This window comes from Trachypithecus francoisi, unplaced genomic scaffold (assembly GCF_009764315.1).
Source record: "Trachypithecus francoisi isolate TF-2019V2 unplaced genomic scaffold, Tfra_2.0 Lachesis_group11, whole genome shotgun sequence".
NCBI lineage: Eukaryota > Metazoa > Chordata > Mammalia > Primates > Cercopithecidae > Trachypithecus > Trachypithecus francoisi.
The window spans coordinates 109,495,379-109,518,903 of NW_022681456.1; the positions used below are offsets into that span (position 1 = coordinate 109,495,379).

At 36.8% G+C, this 23,525-nt stretch overlaps 1 protein-coding gene across 1 annotated transcript in view; it reads left to right on the forward strand.

The window, feature by feature from the left end:
- The window catches only part of ABCC9 (ATP binding cassette subfamily C member 9), a 152,504-nt gene that overhangs the window by 62,701 nt on the left and 66,278 nt on the right, over positions 1-23,525 (forward strand). The window contains 5 exon segments of the mRNA XM_033222695.1: positions 69-176; positions 8,133-8,205; positions 11,569-11,674; positions 20,400-20,438; positions 21,863-21,964. Of these exon segments, the coding sequence (XP_033078586.1) occupies positions 69-176; positions 8,133-8,205; positions 11,569-11,674; positions 20,400-20,438; positions 21,863-21,964 (428 nt within the window).

The window sequence follows — 23,525 nt, forward strand, 5'->3', positions numbered from 1 at the left end:
AAATGTTCGGTAAAACCTCATTTTTTAAATAAAGCTTCAACTTGTGTTCTTTTCCATTTGGAATGCAGCAGCCAAAAACTATAAACAGGAAACAGCCTGGAAGATATCACCTGGACAGCTATGAGCAATCAACACGGCGTCTACGTCCCACAGAAACAGAGGACATCGCAATAAAGGTTATTTTTATTTCCTAGATTCTTACATGAATAGATACATTTATGTTCCTACTTTATGGCGAAGTTCTGTGAAAGTGTCCTAAATGGTGCCTTTAAATTCTTTTTACAGTTGTCATTAATCCTAACAACATTTAAAAAAAAATCTGAGTTTTAGTTTTCAGTTCTTCCTCATCTCCCAGACACAATTTTTGCTCCAGCAGCACATTTCAATAACCAGAGAATGTGCCTTTCTTCTGAATCTGCTTTAGAAGCTAGTGTCGCATGTATTTTTTTCTGGTATTCCTATGTTTATCAACCAAATAAATTGATTCATGGAGAATACCAACATTATAAATTCATATTTTAGGAATATAAATTAGGTAGTCATTGTTTTCAATCAGGGAAGACTCAGACTAGTGTATGCATTCACCAGTTTCCCGGTACTGCCCTTGATCTCATTTCAAATTTGGCTATTTGGACTCTCCCCAGGCGTTGCACTTAAGTTAAGGCAGAACAGGCAACCTAGAGTTGGGGATAAGAGGGAGTGGTCAGTGTTGTGCAGGAACTGGAATAGCTGCCAGCAGCAGTCAAGGGCCTCCATCCATGGGAGCTGCCAGAGTCCTGGAAACTTAGCAAACTGGCTGCATTGGCTATTGGAGGATATCCAATTCCTCTGCACAGCCTAGGCCAGTCAGAGAGACAAGGAGACTCAGTATGGGGTGTATAGTAGAGCCAAGAGCTATATTTAGGTCTCTCTCTCCTTAACACCTGACACAATACCTTCCCACAATAGCCGCTTCATAATAGGAACAAACCTGTGATGGAATGGAACAAGCTAGTGCTAGCCCTCCCTTTTCCACTAACTTGACGTGTGATGTTTGGGCACATTACTATGCCTCACTGAACCATGGTTTGCCCATCTTGAGGTGGACATGCCATTTTAGTGTGGTTGTTTTGGGGTTAAAAGGATATGTCACATAGGAATTTTAAAGAGAGTTCTAGTGATTCTTGACTTTGGTTATGCGTTAGAATCACCTACAAAGCTTTAAAAAAGTGTGTGTGTGTGTGTGTGTGTGTGTGTGGTGTTCCTAGGCAATTATAATGGTCAGGCAGAGTGTGAACTAGGGGCTATGAAAAGATAAGGAATGAGAGATTGGAAAGGGTCCTCTATGCTGTTGTTTCCCCACAATGCCCAGATAACAACTAATGTATTGGTGAATAAAAAACAGGGCCAGTTTTTTTTTGTTTTTTTTTTTGTTTTGCTGTTTTATTTATTTATTTTTTTATTATTATACTTTAAGTTCTAGGGTACATGTGCATAACGTGCAGGTTTGTTACATATGTATACTTGTGCCATGTTGGTGTGCTGCACCCATCAACTCGTCAGCACCCATCAATTCATCATTTATATCATGTATAACTCCCCAATGCAATCCCTCCCTCCTCCCCCCTCCCCCCTCCCCATGATAGGCCCCAGTGTGTGATGTTCCCCTTCCCGAGTCCAAGTGATCTCATTGTTCAGTTCCCACCTATGAGTGAGAACATGCGGTGTTTGGTTTTCTCTTCTTGTGATAGTTTGCTAAGAATGATGGTTTCCAGCTGCATCCATGTCCCTACAAAGGACGCAAACTCATCCTTTTTGATGGCTGCATAGTATTCCATGGTGTATATGTGCCACATTTTCTTAATCCAGTCTGTCACAGATGGACATTTGGGTTGATTCCAAGTCTTTGCTATTGTGAATAGTGCCGCAATAAACATACGTGTGCATGTGTCTTTGTAGTAGAAATTATTCTACTACAGGGCCAGTTTTTAATTGACATTTTCTGTTCACTATAGTAGGAATCTAAAAATATGTCTTTTCCATGTGTTTCATTAATTTTCATTTTGAAAGAAAAAAGAGAGACTATTATGATTTCTTTTCCAAAATTGACCATTCATGCATTAGAAAAATAGCTGCTTATCAGTGGCTCTGACTTTGCTGTGCTTCTGAATGGCCTCCGCAGTTTCAGGCTCACTTTCAAGCCCAAATTAATTTTTTATTTATGGCGAAAGCTCACAAATTGGTAATAATGTATTTATTTTTTGAAATGTTTTTAATGTGAAATACTACATACTTCAGAGAAGTACGTGTTTATATCAGCTCCCTCAGAAAATGCAGCAACACATGTATCTGCTATCTTCTTACATATTTCCCCTGAGATATAATTGCCACCCTGACTCTTACAGTCATCATTTCCTTGATTATTCTTGCTATGCACGCATCCCTAAAAACATATTTTTAGTTTCTTAAAAGTTTAAATATGTGTATATGTGTGTGTGTTGCTTCTTTTGCTCAACATTATGTATGTGTAATTCATCCATACTGCTGTAACCACAATTCATTCACTCCTATTGCTGTTCTATTGTATAAATTGTTCTATTGTATAAATATACCAGAAGTTAATTATCTGTTCTACTTTTGATGGGCTGTTGGGTGTTTTTCAGTTTGGGGCTATTGTGAACAGTTGCTGAGTTATACGGTATGTGCATCCTCAGTCTTCCTAGATAATGGCAAACTACTTTCCAAAGTGATGGTGCCAATTTATACTTTCACCAGAAGTGACTGAGAGTTCCAGTTGTTCTACATCTTCACTAAAAAAAAATGCTTTTCTTTTTTCTTTTTTCTTTTTCTTTTTTTTTTGCCAAGTGTTATGTGCTGGGAGAGATGCAACTGTATCTTGCTGTGGTTTTTATTTGCATTTTTCTGATTACAAATGAGGTCAGACAACTTGCGATAAAGATATATTTATGAAAATGGCCACTGGGGTTTGGGTTTGGATTTCTCTTTTGTGAATTAACAGGTTGTTTGTCCTTCTCCTCTTTAAAAATTCTTGGCCAGGCATCATGGCTCATGCCTGTGGTTCTAGCACTTTGGGAGACCGAGGTGGGTGGATCACGAGGTCAGGAGATCGAGACCATCCTGGCTGACATGGTGAAACCCGTCTCTACTAAAAATGCAATAAATTAGCCGGTTGTGGTGGCGGACACCTGTAGTCCCAGCTACTCGGGAGGCCGAGGCAGGGAGGCAGGAGAATGGCGTGAACCCGGGAGGCGGAGCTTGCAGTGAACCGAGATCGCACCACTGCACTCCAGCCTGGAGGACAGAGCGAGACACCGTCTCAAAAAAAAAAAAAAGGCTGGGCGCGGTGGCTCAAGCCTGTAATCCCAGCACTTTGGGAGGCCGAGACGGGCGGATCACGAGGTCAGGAGATGGAGACCATCCTGGCTAACACGGTGAAACCCCGTCTCTACTAAAAATACAAAAACTAGCCGGGCGAGGTGGCGGGCGCCTGTAGTCCCAGCTACTCGGGAGGCTGAGGCAGGAGAATGGCGTAAACCCGGGAGGCGGAGCTTGCAGTGAGCTGAGATCTGGCCAGTGCACTCCAGTCCCGGTGACAGAGCGAGACTCCGCCTCAAAAAAAAAAAAAAAAAAAATCTTGGTACTACTTTGACAGTCAAATATGTTGCAAAATTCTTCTCCCACTCTATGTGGCTTGGCTTTCTGCTCTATGGTATCTTTCACTGAGCAGAAGTTCTTAATTTTAATATAGTCTAGTATACAACTTTTCCTTTATGGTTAATGCTTTGGTGTTTGGTCTTATTTGAGAAAACTTTTCCTACCCAGAGGCCATGATGACGTTCTATGTTAGCTCCTACAAGCTTTGAAGCTACCCTTTTTACCTTTAGTCCTTTAATACACATAAAATCAATTTTTGTGTTTAGTATGAAGTAGGGATGTGATTTAGTAGGTAAATCAGTGACGAATAATTTATTAGTAAATCATAAATGTAGCAGTAGTACATTTAGTAGTAGTCATTTTCCCAAATTCAGTAGTAAATCAGTAAGGTCTGATTTAATGTTTTCAAGTGTGATATCTAGTTGCCTAGCCCCATATATTGATCACTGTCCCCACTGATCTTCAGTGTGATGTCAGTTACACATCAAGGATCTATATGTGTGTGAATCAGTTGATAGCCTTTATTGATTTTTCTCAGACTTATTTGTCTGTTCAGTATCCCGCTGTAATGATTACTATAGCTTTCTAATGAATATTGATACCTTTTAGAACAAGTCTTTATAACTGTTTTTTTTGGTTTTTTTGTTTTTTGTTTTTTGTCCTTCTTAGCTATACTTGGCCCCTTGGGGGAAGGAGGCTTAGGTGGTCTGGGGCTCACACCTTTGAATTTGTATTTTTTCCTTATATTTTTGACTTGGCATTTCCTAACTGCTTCTTTTGGTGAGATTTTTTACAAACCAAATTTTGTTCATCATTGTTACTTATTTTCAGCAGGAGAAAATTGACAGTGGTCTGTATGTGCCCTGCCTTTACATTTAAAAAAACATTCTTTTCATTGAGGTGAAATTCACTTAGGAGACAACCATTTCAAAGTGAACAATCCAGTGGCATTTAGTACACTGACAATGTTGTGCAACATTTACCTAGTTCCAAAACTGTTTCATCACCCCAAGAGGAAATCTCAAACCTGTTAAGCAATTGCTTCCCATTTCCCACTCCCCTTGCCCTGGGCAGCAACCAGTGGATTTTGCCTATTCTAAATATTTCATATAAATGGAATCATATACTAGGTGACATTTTGTGTCTATCTGGCTCCTGCTTTTAAATTTTAATTCATTCTTTCCCTGTATCCCTGATACTCCTTCCTATCAAAGTCACCTCATCTCCAATATACGTACCCTCTAACCCCATCATTGTAGAACCAGCTCTAATGTGCTTGATGTGCTTAGGCATGCTCATATCTTTGTAAAATATGTAGTGTTGTCATAAGTGTGTATGTGCTCTCAATTTACTTAAATGTTTTCTTGATCGTTTGCTTCTGCTAAGTACACCATTGTATCCTGTAGACTGTATCACTGCATTTTACTTATCCCCTAGTGATGTACACTGAGCTTGCCTCCATCTTTCCTCTATCAGAAACCCTGCTATGATGTTCATCATTGTACCTATCCTTACAAGATGCTTTGCAAAGACTTTTATATATTAGCTGATTTTCCAAGTTGAAACATCTAGTTGGGGAAGTCAGGATTTTAACCCTGCTGGTGGGGAATTTAGTGCATTTTGTAAAAGGTGGGAGGGAATGAAAGTGTAAATGGTAGCAGGAGAAATTAACTTTAACCTTCCTGCTCTTCTGTCTTTCTTGTGTTCCTTCTTTTAGTTCAATGTAGTACCAAGTCAGAAGGTGACATTTCATTCTTCTAGTTCTTTCCTGCTACTTTCAGACCATAACCTTCCCCTGTCACACTCATAATGCTATGGTGTTTTCTACCTGCTCTCACATCTATTATCAGAGGACCTCATAATCACTATTTCCACCTTCACTGTAATGTGAGTATGTGTCCTAGCCCACCGTTCTATCTTTGTATGTGCCACACATGGTTAGGATTTAAACTTCCAAGGGCACAGTCTATCCAGTATCCCAGCCTGAAAATCCCCTCATCTACTCTCATTCCTTTGCACCTCACCTGGATAACTGTGTCACCTTCTCCATAGCACTCAGCAGCCTGGTTTTACAAGTGTAGAAGGCATGAGGTTGGATTGCTGCAGAAAGGTACTAAAGGAATTTTAGCATTCTTCATAATAGCACGAATTGAAAGACCCTCCTTTCACTTTCATTCTCTTTAATTTTTCATTTACACCACTAAATAGCCATAACTCTAAATCAGAATTTCACCATTGTGTGTTCTACCTTGGGTTGAGTCTTTTAGCACTTACACATTTTTATTTTAATTAGAAACTGTTCATTGATATCACAGGTATAATTTAATGCCACACTCATATAATCTGTATTCACACTTGGTCACCACCTGGAACTGCATCCCCTCTATCTTACTCTATTAGGCTAGTCAGCCACTGACAACAAAATCCTGGTATCCAAGCTTTCTCAGGACTTTAATTTCATGGTCATTGTTTTTTTAACACCATTGAAACCTTCAATATCTTGAGCCCCTTCTTTTTCTTCCAGTCCTTTAGTACCTTTCTGCAGCAATCCAACCTCATGCCTTCTACACGTCTATAACCAGGCTGCTGAGTGCTATGGAGAAGGTGACACAGTGATACAGGCCAGCATGGTCACAGATTCATTATCTCCAATCTCAGCTCACTCCCATTCCCCAGTAGCTATCTGCCATCCTTTCACATGTCTCTTAGCAGCATTATTTTCCAAACCTACAGTAGCTATGTAGCTGCCACCACTCTATTCCCACCTCCTTCTCTCCCCTTTTGCCTCCTTTCTCCAGATCACCTTAGCTCCCAATTCGCTGAGAACATCAAGGGTGTCATGTAGGACCTCTCTCAGTTTCATGCTGGCCCTTGTCCACAAGCATCTATTTTTGTGCCTCTTTTAGTCTCCTCACCTACTCTGGGAGAGAAAATGGAATCTTCAGCCTCTGAGGCTGTTTAATTTGTTTGCATGCCCTTTGTCATTTAACCATAATGACAGCCCCAGCCAGCTCTGCCCCAGCTAGCTCTATTCATCGTTTCCTCTGACATATTTTATAGTTTTTTGATCTTTGGCCTATTCTCACTATAGTTCTTTACATACAAATGCTTTCAATGACATTCAGTATATTTAACAAAACTAGTTAAAAGGCCTCTTTTTCCAAAAAGTTTTTTGACTCATCCCAGATGTAAATGATTTTCTTTATGAGCTGCTATTGTACTTAGTGTCTGTGTGTCCCCTCCATTTGGTATTTAGCCCATAATGTTGTGCCTTGTACTCACTTCTTTCCATGGTTTACTTACTCAACTGATTGCAGGCTTCAAGAGAGCAGGGAGGATGCATTATGCCTTCTTTGTAATCTATGCCAACCTAACCCTGTGCCTTACACAGAGTGAGGATGATCAGCCATATTTATAAAGCAATCAGTAATTCTAATCGAGCCCTTCCGTGAGACCCTCCTTCCCTGACTAATTTCATGCATAACTATGTTATGGATATTACTAAATGTTGTTCCATGTATATTACAAGCTAGAGAAAACCTGCATGGACAAACATAATCTAGCCTTTTCAAGCAGAGTTTTTCACTCTTTAAGTTGTTCATTTTATGAAGAGTTTTTAGGGTTATATGTAGTTATAATTGAGATATCACAAATCCATTCTGCAAAATTCCTAAACAACAGTGTGCTTAGAAATTTCATTTATGGTTTTGAAATAAGATATTAGTTTATGAGCAAAGTGTATCTTTAATTTCTCCTGATTTTTAGGAGCCCTTCCTCCTGTCATCTATGTCTACTTCACCCTTCAAATTCTTGGGTTCTGTTATTGTTTTATTTCCTATTTTTATAACTGGTAGAAGTATTAGGTCCACAATAAGCTTAGGTCCACAGAATAGATTCTGTGGGATGAATAGAAGGTATTGTGATTTTTGCTGATTGCTGGCATTTATAACACAAGCAATATTGCCTCACTTCTTTTATTATTCTTTACTCTTTTTTTTTAACTTCAGTGAATAGTTGGCCTACACAGTTCAGGTAACTCATTAATTACAGAGTTTTCCTCCTCAGTTAATGAAGTCATTTTGCTGGAATACTTTGTGGTTATTTCTCTTCTTTATTTTAATCACTAGGATTTGGGGAATTGCCTGGCAGTGAGAAAATAATTAATGTAGGGATTTCATTGGAAAGTGTTTGGGACAATTGTCTTTTAAGAATGTCCATATGTAAACAATCCGGTAATCCCAAATTTTCAGAGATTTTTGGCATTCTTCATAATATCGCAAATTGAAAGACCCTCCTTTCACTTTCATTCTCTTTAATTTTTCATTTACACCACTAAATAGCCATAACTGTAAATCAGAATTTCACCATTGTGTGTTCTACCTTGGGTTGAGTCTTTTAGCCTTACAAATGTTTATTTTAATTAGAATTATTCATTGATACCACACATATAATTTAATTTCTATATTTTTATTTTGTAGGTCACAAATGGATACTTTTCATGGGGCAGTGGTTTAGCCACATTGTCCAATATAGACATTCGAATTCCAACAGGTAAGAGTCGTTTGTTATGCATATTTGTAATTGTTCATGACCATAACCATAGTTTTCCAAGATAATTGAGCCTAACAAAAAGAGACTTTAAAGACATAAATATTATTTATGGTTACCTATTTGCACCATTCTGCTTGTGAGCCACTATGTCACTGTGGGAATGGCTGGAAATGATAAGACCTGCCTTTCACCGTGGAGTCTATACCTTTGGACAATTATTTACTGTTCATTTGCTGATCTGGGCAATTTAAACAGTGGGGTGGTTGATTTCACTTTTTGTTTGAGAAACACTTTAAAGAAAGAGTATATGAGAAACTTATTTTCTATTTCTGAGAAATACTGAGGAAGTTTTCAAGATACTTAAAACTTAAATATCCAATAATTACATTTGATCTTAGCCAAAAGGCCGAGAAGCGATAAATATCCAATAATTATATTTAATATTTTTTAAAAGTTTTATTGAAGTTTAATTGATCCACAAAAATTGCACATATTTAATGCTTACATTTTGATGAGTTTGGGCATATGTATATACCTGTGAAAACCATCACCACAATACAGGTATTCAATATGCAATCGCTACCAAAAATTTCCTTATGTTCTTCTTTTCTTCTAGTGTTTATTTTCTTCTGTTTTTACTTTATTTTTTGTGGGAAGAACACTTAACATGAGACTTATCCTCTTAACACATTTTAAAGTACACAGGACTATGTTGTTAATTGTACGTACTATATTGACCAGCAGATTTCTAGAACTTATTCATCCCACATAACTAAAATTCAATAATAACTATTGAACAACAATTTCCCATTTTCCCTTTCCCCCATCTCCTGGAACCCACAATTCTATTTTCTGCTTCTGTGAAAAGAAGTGTCTAAAATTTTGACTAAATTAATTAAAATACCCAAAGTAGTCAAAATTTTAGATACCTCATATAAGTGGAATCATAGAGTATTCCTCCTTCTATGGCTTGCTTATTTCATTTAGCATAATGGCCTCTAGATTCATCCATGTTGTTGTGAATGGCAGGATTTCCTTCTTTTTATAAGACTGAATAATATCCCATTGCATGTATATACCACATTTTCTTTATTCATTCATCTGTCAATGGACATTTGGGTTGTTTCAATATCTTGGCTATTGTGAATGATGCTACAATGAAGATGGGGGAGCAGATATTTCTTTGAGACCCTAATTCTGATTCTCTTGCATAATACCCAGAAGCAGGATTGCTGGATCATATGGCAATTCTATTTTTAGTTTTTCGGGGAACCTCCATGCTGTTTTCCATTGTTGGCTGCACAATTCTACATTGCCAGCAACAGTGTGTAAGGGTTCCAGTTTCTCCACATCCTCACTAACACTTGTTATCTTTCTTTCTTTTTTTTTTTTTTTTTTGTTACAGCCATTCTAACAGGTGTGAGGTGATATCTCATTATGGTTGTGATTTGCATTTCCCTGATGATTAGTGTTGTTGAATGTCATTTAATATATACCTGGTGGCCATTTGTATGTCTTACTTGGAGAAATATCTCTATTCAGGTTCTTTGTCCATTTTTTGATTCAATTGTTTTGTTTCTGTTTCAGGTTTTTTTTTACTATTTTATATTTTGGATATTAATCTCTTATCAGACAGATAGTTTGCAAATATGTTCTCTCATTCCATAGGTCTCCTTTTCATTCTATTGTTTCCTTTGCTGTGCAGAAGCTCTTTAGTTTGATGTGCTTCTACTCATCTATTTTTGGTTTTATTGCCTGTGCTTTGGTGTGAAATCCAAGAAATCACTGCCAAGTTCAATGCCAAGAAGCATTTCCTCTATTTTTTATTTAAGGATTTTTATAGTTTCAGGTCTGACATTTAAGTTTTTAATCCATTTTGAATTTATTTTTGTGTGTGGTGTAGTATAGGCTCCAATTTTATTGTTTTGCATGTAGATATCCAGTTTGTTTAAACCCCTTGCTGAAGACCAGTTGACTGTATATGTATGGTCTATTTACGGTCTCTCTCTTCTGTTCCATTGATATATGCATGTGTCTTTATGCAAGTACCATACTGTTTTGAATACTGTAGGTTTGTAATATATTTTGCAAGCAAAAAGTGTGATATCTCCAGCTTTGTTCTGCTTTCTTAAGATAGCTTTGGCTATTTGGGGTCTACTGTTTCCATATGAATTTTGGAATTGATTTTTCTATTTCTGTAAAAAATGCCATTGGGTGGCTGGGCGCGGTGGCTCAAGCCTGTAATCCCAGCACTTTGGGAGGCCGAGACGGGCAGATCACGAGGTCAGGAGATCAAGACCATCCTGGCTAACACGGTGAAACCCCGTCTCTACTAAAAAATACAAAAAAACTAGCCGGGCGAGGTGGTGGACGCCTGTAGTCCCAGCTACTCGGGAGGCTGAGGCAGGAGAATGGTGTGAACCTGGGAGGCGGAGCTTGCAGTGAGCTGAGATCCGGCCACTGCACTCCAGCCTGGGCGACAGAGCGAGACTCCGTCTCAAAAAAAAAAAAAAAAAAAAAATGCCATTGGGATTTTGATAAGGATTACACTGAATCTGTAGATTGCTGTGGGTAGTACGGACATTTTAACAGTAGTAATTCTTCTAGTCCCTAAGCCCAGATGTCTTTTCATGTTTTTGTTTGCGTTAATTTCACCAATGTCATAGTTTTCAGTGTATATGTTTTTCACCTCCTTGATTAATTTTATTTCCAAGTACTTATATGCTAACAACAAATGATCTCAAATTAAGAAAACAATACTATCCACAATGGCATCAAAAGGAATAAAATATTTAGGAATAAACCCAGTAATTTTTCCTTAAAATGTCTCTGTAATTGAATAGAAATATTTTTTGACCTGGCCTGATGTTCGTTAGGTGAAGGTTTTTCTATTATAAATGCAAAACAAATTTATATTAGAAATAGATTTTTCTATTATAAATGCAAAGACATAGATTTTTTCTATTATACATGCAAAGACACTCTCTTCTTCAAAGAGAAATTGGAGAAGAGAGTGCCTTAATAAATTCACCCAAATCATTTGTATCTCAATTATTTATTTTAGTCAAAACTGTCCTTTTTATTCTGAATGAATTGAATATTAAAGTTAAAACTAACCTTGATGATCTAGGCAATTATTTCATTGCTCTCTTTACTGATATCAGCCATTCTCATAGTTTTTAAAATAATAAATCATTATATATATATTTTTTTCCTTTTCCAAAAAGATGTATCAGAGAAAGGAGCTGTTTAGAATACCTTATTGCTGGAGGTCAAAACTGGGCCATTGATTGTAAAACATTAGCTTTTTCTAAATGTGTTTTGATTTTATTTCACTAAGAATCCTTTGTTTTGCTTTCTTAGGTCAGTTAACCATGATTGTGGGCCAAGTAGGATGTGGGAAGTCCTCTCTTCTCCTTGCCATCCTTGGTGAGATGCAAACATTGGAAGGAAAAGTTCACTGGAGCAAGTATGTATATTTTAAGTTGGCTTCCATTGCTCTGTCATACATCTGATAATCTTCCAAGGAAAGAACTTAGACAAATACATTTACATGTTCTAGCTCTGAAGACCACTCAGAAATAAGCACAGCTTTAGAAAAAAATTGGTGGAAACCTTAAAAGTCATAAATAAAAAGTTACAAAACAATCTATTACAAAGGTTGTTTATAATAGTATAAACTAGTATATTACTGAGACAAAAGTAAGGATAGGATTGTAAAGATACATTTTTAATTAAAGTGAGTAATACTAAAGAAATAACTTAAAAGTTTACTTTATAATAAAATAAGTTATGGAAAATTTACATTATTTATAAGGCTTAAATAGAAACGGTACCTTAAAGGTTCAATGTTCAGAGAAGAAATATCAAATGATCTTTTCCAAAATCTGTATAAGAAATGAAAATCAACTATTTATCTTTATACTTAAACTAGATGCTAGAAGTATATAGTTGGAGATATGAATAGGTTTGATTAGTATGTTGTGCAATTCTAATGACATGGAAAATAAAGTGCATCTTCCAGACATTTGAATGATTGCTTCCAAAATGATGTTTCTTCTAGATAGTTGAATGGTGGTCAAAGCACATTGTGGTAATAAATTCAGAATAGATTCAGAAATATGTTACATAATTGGTTAACAAAGAGTAAATTATGCTTATTTAATTTGGCCTACTTAGCAGACTCCTCATAAGTAGTTTATGAATAAATTGGCTACAGCTGATCTAAGAAATTAGGCTATAGACCAGTGCTTCTCAAACAGGTGTGATTTTTGCCCCCAGGGACATTTGGCAATGTCTGGAGACATTTTTGGTTTTACACTGAAGCATTGGGTTGCTACTGGTCTGGTGGATAGAGGCCAGGGATGCTGCTAAACAGTCCTACAGTGCACAAGACAGCCCCCATAACAAGGGATTCTCTTGTCCCAAATATCAATTGTGTTGAGGTTGGGAAACCCACAGATGTTCTTTCGTATCATTTTGTACCTACTATCATGAATTCTGCTGTGGATGAGTTTGCTGTTTACATACACAGACATCTCTCAAGAATGAGAAGACTATGGGCCTTTTAAGAGTATATTATATTTTAAACTCCAATTAAGAAAAAAATTCTTGGTTGTGAAATTCAGGCTGAAATTAGCAGAAGTGTAAATCCTGTTTTCAATGTCATTGGCAAAAGAAGAAGATTGAATTGTCGAGTGTACATTTTATCCCTGTTGAGCAAATCTAGCAGACAGTAACCTTGCAACTGTTTAGTGCACCTCCAGCAGAGAGCTCAGTAAAACATTGCTACTTCAGTTCGCTTCATGGCAGTAGACAAGGTTTCCCCTGCCACTATCCTCAGGCAGTAGACAGTGTCAGTCACTAACCTCAGGCACTAGATGATGTTCTCCTAGCCACTTGGATGAAGCCACTTCCATCTTGGATGAAGAAGCAGATCCCACTGGATTTAATTATATTGTGTGGCTTGTACAATCATAATTAAGTTATTTGGGTTTTGTTTTTATCCTGATTTACCATCGTTAAAACAGAGAGAAAGAATGACAGTGACAGAAAAGGCTTGAGATTTTATTTTCATACTACCAGGAAGATCTCCTACTCTGGCCTGTTCCAAGTGTAATTTAACCTTCCAGGCCCCAGCTCCACTTGAGCTAAATTGACCCCCAATATTGTTATTCATAATTGTCATTGTGTTAATGAATAAAGAAATGATGTGAGGATGCAGAAAATATTCTTTATAGCCTACTTATTTATTTTCTTGCTTTCCTAAGCATGTATATGATTTATATCATGTCTTATTTCATAAAGTTTTGTATTGTTTTATTTAAAATAACATAGTATAGTAGAGTTTGAAAGATAAAGGTAAATAAATTTTTAAAATATTATTTAAATAATCATCTGAAGTTGTAATAGACAGAAATGCATGTACTGAAGTCCTGTATAATTATAACATATGGCCCACAAATTTCTCTCTGAACTTCATGAAAGCTAAACAAAGAAGGAAATGTGAGGAAAAAAACAGCATACATTTACTTAGTAGAGACTGATTTTCTCTTTTTGGAGAGAACTGTGAAAGAAATCTGCCAGCTGTGGTTTATGCCTGTAATCCCAGCATTTTGGGATGCTGAGGCAGGAGTATCACTTGAAAACAGCAGTTCGAGACCAGCCAGGACAATGTAGTGAGACCCTATCTGTACAAAAAAAAATTTTTAAATAAGCAGGTCATGGTGATGCATGCCTGTAGTCTTAGTTACTTGAGAGACTGAGGTAGGAATATCTTTTGAGCCCAGGAGTTTGAGTCTGTAGTGAGTTGTGAATGTGCCACCACATTCCAGCCTAGGCAGCAGAGTGAGACCATTTCTCTTAAAAAAAAAAAAAAATTAAGAAAAATCTTCCATATACCTTATAAAAAGTCAATAAAAGGGGGGGGAGGGGTTGCATTGGGAGTTATACCTGATGTAAATGATGAGTTGAGGGGTGCTGATGAGTTGATGGGTGCAGCACACCAACATGGCACAAGTATACACATGTAACAAACCTGCACGTTATGCACATGTACCCTAGAACTTAAAGTATAATAAAAAAAAAAAAGAAAAGAAAAGAAAAAGTTAATTCCTAATGTCCTCAACAGTCCTAAAATTTATTCAAAAGCAAATTCCGTGTGCCAATTATTACAAATACAATTCAGAATATAATATTAAATTACAGATTATACAGTAATCTATATTACTATTTGAGGGTTTAGAGGGCATGCAAGCGGGGGTGAAGAATGTGGTATGGGTAGGATCAGAACAACACAGTCTAAGTAGGCAGATCTTCAACATCTAGTTTGATGCAGGAATGAAATTAACTACATTTGGAGAAATGCATAAATTGTACATCAGTTGGAGCATCTTCTATGTTTAGTATGGAATATAGATATTTTGTTTCTTAGTCTTTTTTTTTTCATTCAACATTTACTGAGTACGTCCTTCATGCCAAACACTGATTTAGGTATCAAGGATATAGAAGTGAACAAGACAAGTCTCTATCTCATGTGGTTACAGTCTAGAACGTGGCCTGTGTATAAGTAATCAACAACAACAAAAAAGACATAATATTAGAATTTGATAAATGCTGTGACGATGATAAAACAAGGCAATATAGTAAAAAGTACTATACCTGTGAGGTGTGTTTGAGGATCTAAAAAGGGTCTAGAATGGCTAGTAAATACTGAATGATGCAGGTGCAAGCTGAGGCTATCTGGAAAAGGAAGAAAGCGGTCTGGGTATGCTATGGAGTCAAGATTTTGTTCTAAGTTCAGTGGGAAAATATTGTAGAAGTTTAAGTAGAGGAGTGATTTACATTTTGCAAAGATATGATGTACAATTTGAAAAGATGATTCTGACTTGTGGTGTGGAGAATGAATTACAGAGGCAAGAGGGGAAGTGAGGGAAACCATTTAAGAGTTCATTTCACTAATTCAGATGAGAGATGAAGACAGTTTGATGTACCATGGTAGCTGTGGAATGGACCAAAGTGAATAGATTCAGCATATACCTTGGAGTCAGAACCAGCAGGATGAAAGTGTAAGAAGGAAATTAAGATAATTCTGAGTATCTATAAAATTCCTGTAACTTAAAAATTATCTTTTTATGGGCATTTGCCTTACTAGACAACAATGCCATCTCCTCATGGCAGAAAGGACTAAAGTTTTCTTCAAGAATGTTTAAGTTGGTTCAACACACAAAGCAATGAAAATGTAGACTTCTAAAAGATTGAATAAGTTAATGCAAATTCTATTGTTCTTTAATTAAAAGAATTACTTAATTTTCCTTCATGATATCCTTAATATGTGATAAAACATATTTTAGGATCAGGAATATTCAGAGGATACTGACTTTCTTTTAAAGAGTTACTTGTAATTACTCTTTTCATTCCAGAAACAAAAGCTGTATGCCCAGTCCAATAAATAAAGGTATATAACAATTAGTTACAGCAAAGCTAATTTAGAAATTATTGATATTCATAAGCTGCTGATGTGTAAATGGTTAAACGTTCTTTACTTCAACAAACTGAATTTTTTTTTAAAGCTCAAAACAAAGCAAAATAATAAACTAAATTTTTATATGGTAAGACACCAAATACCTTGCTATCATTCTTTCACCATTACATGTGTCTCTGATTGCATAAATTTTATTTATTTATTTATTTATTTTTTTTTTTTTTGGGAGACATAGAGTCTCGCTCTTTCGTCCAGACTCACTGCAAGCTCCGCCCCCTGGGTTCCCGCCATTCTCCTGCCTCAGCCTCCCGAGTAGCTGGGCCTACAGGCGCCCGCCACCGCGCCCGGCTAATTTTTTTGTATTTTTAGTAGAGATGGGGTTTCACTGTGTTAGCCAGGATGATGTCCATCTCCTGACCTCCTGATCCGCCCGCCTCGGCCTCCCAAAGTGCTGGGATTACAGGCGTGAGCCACCAGCCCGGCCATAAATTTTATTTTTAAATGTATCCTCATAGACAGGTATGAACAAAATCCAATAAAGTACTCTGACCTATTGCAGCAGGAAATATTTACTTTGGGCCGGAGAAAAGGCATTGCTGTTCATCCAGCACACACCTGTGTGGGGAGAACGTGGTACACAAACATCCTGATAGTTGTTTCCTTGGGAACTGCTTCCTTTGACTTAGTCTGACATATTGTAGACCCAGAAGGGAAAAGATGAGAGAGAGGAGAGAGGAATGAAAAAAATTCTCCAAAATTGTCAGAATGTGCACATCAATCTTGCATCCAGGTGTGCTTCATATTTGTTGAAAAATAAATGTTCTGCCTGACTGAAGTCCTTTCCTGGTTGTCATGATAATTTCTACTGATATCTTAGAAACTAGAACTAAAATGCCTTATCTGATGAATAGTTTCAGTGAGAGAGTCGAGAATGCTTTTTAATTGTGGTGGTACTTATGTGAGAAACAGCTGTTATTTATCTTTGTTTTCCTTTTTTTTTTTCTTTTCCCTCTCAGCCATGGCGTCAACCATCCTACTCTTCAGGCCCCTTCTGTCCTGACATTCTGTCTCCCACCATCTTACTGTAACCAGCTTTGTAACAGTGCTTCAATTATTTTCAGACAAATGGAGGAGCTATTCCTTTTCATGTGACTTTGCCTGGCATGAAGGAATAGTATATTAAGTCAGCTTTCCTGGGTCAGATATAATATATCATGTTTGTGCCAACACTAGTTTCCCTTCTTCCAAATTCATTCCTGATTTAAATTTGCAAAAGTCACTCTCCCATTCCATAATATTATTAACCATAATACTTGGAAGTTGCTAATATGCTGTATCCACTTTAACTCTTACTCTGGAAGGAAAATACACACAAATTCTACATGGAGAGGTTTTCAGAAGTGAAACTTTATTCTATTTTCTAGAAGGGGATTTTCTATCTGACCTCTTTGCATTCTCCTGTTGTCTTGAGTGCTGTTGAGTACCACATTGAATGGTGGAGGATGAGTCTAGACAGAGCTAAATCTACTTCTTTATTTTGGAAGAGAAAATATATAATCTCCCACAACTGAATTTGGTTAAACATATTGATATGTGAGAGGGCTGGAATAGGTAGTCTCTGGAAGTTAAGGATTATAACATTATTCATACAAATGTTAGTGAAATAATGGGTTAATTTGCTCTTGGAAGATGATTACCTACAAATGAGTCTATATTTACCTCTTTTTTTTTCCTCTGAAAATAATAAATGTATGGTATACATAACTTTTAAAGGAAAATATAAGTAAATCCTTCAAGGAGAGGTTTTCAGAAGTGAAGATCCCCTATGTGCTGTTTTGCTTTTTTCAGGAACTTACTGCATTAATTAACCCTTTTTTCTTATAAATGTCTTTATTTATTGCTCTTCACCCTCCATTATCCCCCACCTAATTTTTTTTTTTTTTTTTTTTTTTTTTTTTTTTTTGAGACGCAGTCTCGCTCTGTCGCCCAGGCTTGAGTGCAGTGGCTGGATCTCAGCTCTCTGCAAGCTCCGCCTCCCGGGTTTAGGCCATTCTCCTGCCTCAACCTCCCGAGTAGTTGGGACTACAGGCACCCGCCACCTCGCCTGGCTAGATTTTTGTATTTTTTTGGTAGAGACGGGGTTTCACTATGTTAGCCAGGATGGTCTCGATCTCCTGACCTCGTGATCCTCCCGTCTCGGCCTCCCAAAGTGCTGGGATTACAGTCACCTCGCCCGGCCCCCCCACCCATTTTTTAAATAATCATCTTGCTTATCTCTCAGTCAACTGGAACATTTTTCTTTTTAACGACCTAGTCCACCCACACTTAACCTCTGTTCTTCTCTTTTACTCTGCGCATTGCAACCTGGACGAAAGGTTCTCGCACATGACTGCCTAAGTGCTAAATCCCAATAATTTGTCCTCAGTCCTACTTCTCCTACTTCTCTCAATCTACTTCTCCATAGATTTTGTAACTCTTCACCCATTGACGACTCCTTGAAATCAACTTGGTTTCTTGGTTTCTGTGACACTTGCATTTATTAATTTGTTAAAAAAAAATATTTGTTGCACATCATTTATGTGCAAGTCATTGTATTAATTGTTGGGGGAGAAATAAGTGAACAAGAGAAGCCAGGCCCCTATTTTCATGAAGCTTACTGTTTAGCAGGGGAAACCAAGGGGAAGTAAGAAAATAATTTTATAGTTATTTGATTAATGTTTTGTAAATACTAGGAAGAAGTACAGTGTTTTATAAGAACGAATATAGGTGACTTGACTGAGTCAAATCTGTGAGGTTGACAAAGGATTTCTTTTATGATCTCCAGTCTCGTTCCCTCTAGTGCATTTGTTACATTCTGTGATCAGAGTGATATTTCTAAATGGAACCTGTATCTCTCTCTTGTTTAAACCTTTTCAGTGGTTTTCTTTTCCTTTTAGGAAAAGTTCAAGTTCTATAAAATGGTTTATGAGCCCCTTCATTATCTGGCTGTGCTTACTTTTTTAAGTTCATTGCCGTTTACACCTACATTTCAGCCATGCTGAATATAAATCACTTCTTTGTGCAATCAGGATACCTCATGGCCTTCTAATACATGTTTTCTCTGGTCTGAAGTACTCTTGGATTTTTTTTTTTTTCATCTAGCACACTCTTAACTTTCCCTCTGACATCAACTGTATTGTTTACTCTGATTTGCTGGTTCTCTGGTTCTTCATTTCTTTGTTTTTCATTGGTTCTTGATCAGTGCCCTAATACTATCTTTTACCCCACCTGTCTTAGCCCTTATTCCCTTATTATGCTTCCACAAAAGTGAAAGTGGCGTGAAAGAAGGAATGGATCTTTCCTGTTCGCTGTATCTTTAGCATGTGTGGCACTAGGAAGTGATCAATGCATATTTTTTAACTGATATTGAATAAATAGAGTCTGAATTTAATCAACCTTTATTGAATAGATTAATGAATTCTAAATCCATATCTCTACCTTGGGCTCACATTCTCAAATGTCCAACAGGTATTTACACATGTCTAATGGGCATTTCCACTTGAGTGGTTAGAATGCAAATTAACACATTCATTTCTGCCACACACTCACTCTTCCTCTCCTCTTCCCTCTCTTCCTTAAATTAGTTAAAACTATTGAGGTCACCCATTGGATTTATACCACAGAAAATAAAGTCCAAATTTCTTGGTATCTAAAACACATTGTGTGGAAAATATTATTCAGAAAAAATGATCATTTCCTTATTTTTTACCAGTAACTTAAATCAGGGAATAATTATTATCGGGAGCAAATTTTTTTATTCCAAGATTGCTTTTTTTGCCTCTATCAGCCATCCCAAGATGTCATTAGCAGTGTGCAGTAGTGAAAATGATCCTTAGTAACTCTTAACCAAATATCATTAGGTAGCATAATTAGTAAATTTTCTCCACAAAATCATACAACATTTTGCAAAGTCAAATAGAATCAATTTTTGGAGTTTCTGTAGGCTTTAATTATATATATGGTTATTGAATTCAGGTCTTTCAGAATGACAGAATTCAAATGACCCTAAATTATAAAAAAATTAGAACAATAAAAGAAATAGGTCTTCAGATGTCTTTCCTCATAATAGAGGCATAACAAATTGTGACTAGTCAAAGCCCACTTTTTACATAAATCGTATCAATAATTGATTACACTTAGATGTAGTTTGGTTTCTGGTACATGTCTGTTTTCCTTACAAGCTCCTGAGGGGCCAGTGTGTTTTGTGTATCTTTCATGTTTAGCGCCCAAAAAGTACTTCTGCTGCTGCCTTAGGGTAGCTAATTTGGAATTTAAATTTATTCAATTCAAATTATAAAGGTTGGAAGGCCTTGGAAATACAGAATCCTTATGAAACTAGGAAACTGCATTCTAGAAGGATTCCCCAAGTTTACAGCTGTTTGAAGCATGGTTGGCACTAGAACCCAGTCATTGTATGAACAAAAATTTTTATGAAAGAGAACAGTGCTATCTATGTTTTAGAAACTTATTAAGTAATTATTTCCTAGCTGATGAAGACATAAAGAAGAATACTACTTACCTGGTTTGTCTTTGAAATTAATATCAGAAACCATTTGGGAAATGTAGCTCTTTAATATGTCCAGTGTTTATTGTATCTCTTACCTGATATGTACAAACCTTGGTTCTGTATTTCTACTTCATAATTAATGAACATTGTTTGCCATACTTGCAGTGTAAATGAATCTGAGCCTTCTTTTGAAGCAACCAGAAGGTATTATTTCTATTTTAACCTGAGTTTAATAAGAATAACTTCCTTCCTCAGACTTTAATCTCTTTAATCTAATTTTGTTTATTCTGATGATGTATAGTTATTTATTAAAGTGTGCTAGCATATTTCCAGCAGCAGTGGTTCGCAACCTTGGCAAACTGCTAAAAGAATTAATTTACCAAACAAAGTGGCTCCTTGTGTCAACTGTTTTCCTCTCACTGAGTCACTCGTGTCCCAACTTCGGCTGAAACTCAAACCGTCCTCAGTAAACTGGGTTTTGGATTTCATAAAATAAAAATGTAAGAATGAATACACATATTGATTTTGAGTTAAACAGTGGTGGGACCAACCTGTAAGGTGGAGACGAAGAGCCAAGTGCTTTATCTACTTAAAAGGAAAAACAAAAACAAAAACCTTAAATACCCCAGTGGGGTGAGGAGGGAAGGCAGGCATGTCAGAGGTTGGGAACCATTGTTTTACTGTACATATGATTATCTCAGAAACTGCTAGCATACTATATATTATCATGTCTCCTGCACTCCTAAGATGTAATGTTTTAGAAAGATCATTGAACATTTCTAACTACTCTCTTTTTTAACCCTTCTCTCTTTTAACCCTATTTCCTTCATTAGTACTTTACAGATCATGAACTAACTGTGGAAATCTGACTTTTAAACTGACCTGCCCTCTACCCCACCCCAATCCCATCATCCTCTTCAGCTCACATGTATTTTCCTAACTTTTGGAAATTAAATTCTGATGTAGAGCCATCTGTTAGAATTTGCAAGTCAAAAGAGGGGGAGGGAGTTATTTTAAAAATATAAACTATTTCAATATATTTTGAAATATGCAGTTTTTACATGCATGATTTCAATATTAAAAGTTTCAGGGACTTCTTAAGATATTCTTTGTTTTGAAATATTTACATATTATCTATTATCATAAAATATGTTAATGTGATTAAGCCGCAAAGCCATACAATAATTATAGTATCAATTAACATATTTTTTAAAGTTTGCATGTAGAATTTATAGTTAGTAAAGTGCTATTAGTACAAAGTAAAATATCTGTGGTTATTGGAGTGAGTGAATTGTTATTAACCTTTTAATTATTTTTTTAAAATTGTAGTCTTTTTAGAAAAGGAAAATTCTGTTCGTTGTTTAGATTATAAAACACTTCTTCAGTGTACAAAACCAAATTTTATACATGTGACATTTTGATTAAATCCTAATCCCTTTAATTTAGGTGGCATATTTAATCATTTCTTAATAAGGTTGGTGGTCTTTAAATTTTTCTCTTTTAGAAGTTTTCCATTTCTGTGTCTGAGATAGTTTACTAATTTTATTTCCCCTATTCATAGTAAAATACATACATGCACAGTACCCTTGCATAATCCTGGTGTTTTATTTTTCTTTTTCATTTTTCAGTAGGAACAGGTATTCTGTGGCGTATGCAGCTCAAAAGCCTTGGCTATTAAATGCTACAGTAGAAGAAAATATTACTTTTGGAAGTCCTTTTAACAAACAGAGGTAATTTTGAGCATATAAAATTTAGAACCAAAATGGCAACTCTTTCCGACTTGTGTGTTTGGGAATGAACAATGGTTTCTTAAACTTTTACATCTGGTACTTTCTTTCCTGTTGGCCTCGTTTTCATCCTCATCACCAAGGTCTTTTGAATCAATTATTTGAAGAGACACCTCATTGGAAGTTCCAGCCCATCTTGAACCCTTGTTGAGAACAATTTGTACACCAAGACTAAACAGCAATTGAAGTGTGTATGTGTGTGGGGTGGGGAGGGTGAGAGTGAGGGGGTGTTGCTTAGGTTGTTGGTGAGAAGATAGAGAAGGAAAAATTCAAGTAAATGGAAGAAGAATGTAGGATCTGAGGGGTGTGACGACTTTAGGACAGAAGAAGAATGTAGGATCTGAGGGGTCTGATGACTGGGAGCAGCCAGAATAGACCATCTTTCAATGGTCTATTGTCACATAAGAAGGCATGACCCTTTCCCTGAGCCGCTCTTACAAGAGTGGGTCTCAGGACCATAGATGGGTCTTGAAAATTAAGGAGAATAAGGTAAGTGGAGAGCCAAGAGGAAGGGGGGAGGGAGGAGAAAAGTAGACCATACAAAAGACAAAACCTAAATTATTCGTGATTCTTTAGGACCCCAGAGCAAACCAGACAGAAAGATTAAGGAGGCTGAGATCAGATAGTGGGGGGGCCTAAAAGCCAACTGGCTATAGTGATGTGCATTCTATATATACAGATTCACAAATGTGCATATATACATATATATGGAGACATTCAGGAGTTAATTGGAGTAAGTATCCAGGCATGCGGTGTGTGTTGCCTACACTTGGGAATGACAGTAGAAATGTAAAAGAAGGGATGGTTGGGAAAAAAAAAAATTGAAGAACATCAATGGACAGATATCAACAGAAAGAAGGAAGAATCAAGAATGACTGGACTACTTTAAGACAAACTAATTAGGAAAATAAAGTCATTGTCATTTCCCCCAGCATCTTCAATACCCACACTTCCTTGTACTTCCAGTTCATTTAATTTCCAGTCCCAGCCTTATATGAACTTGAAGACTGTCAGTCCTCATTATCTCCCTTGCCTCTTCCCGTCAGCATGCATGACAGTGTGCAAAGGCACCCACTCACCACCTCTGCTTTAGCCATAATGAACTTCCCACGGTCCCTTACATTCACCATGAACTTTTTTACTTTCTCAAGTTCCTTATGCTTCCTTACTCATTTTCTTCCTGAAAACTTACTACTCAACTTTCTGAATATAGTTTAAGCTTTGCCTCCTCTGAAACTTCTCAGAATGGTCAGTCATTTCTTCCTTTGTATTCTAGGAGTGTTTTGTACCCGCTTCCACTATAACACCTAACAAGGTGAATTTTCATTGTATGTTTTTGTATCAGTCTTCTGCTCCGTGAACTAGCTTTTTAAGAGTGGGAACCTAGCCGGGCATGGTGGTTCACACCTGTAATCCTAGCACTTTGGGAGGCTGAGGCAGGCTGATTGCCTAAGCTCAGATGTTTGAAACCACCCTGGGCAACATGGTGAAACCCTGTCTCTAC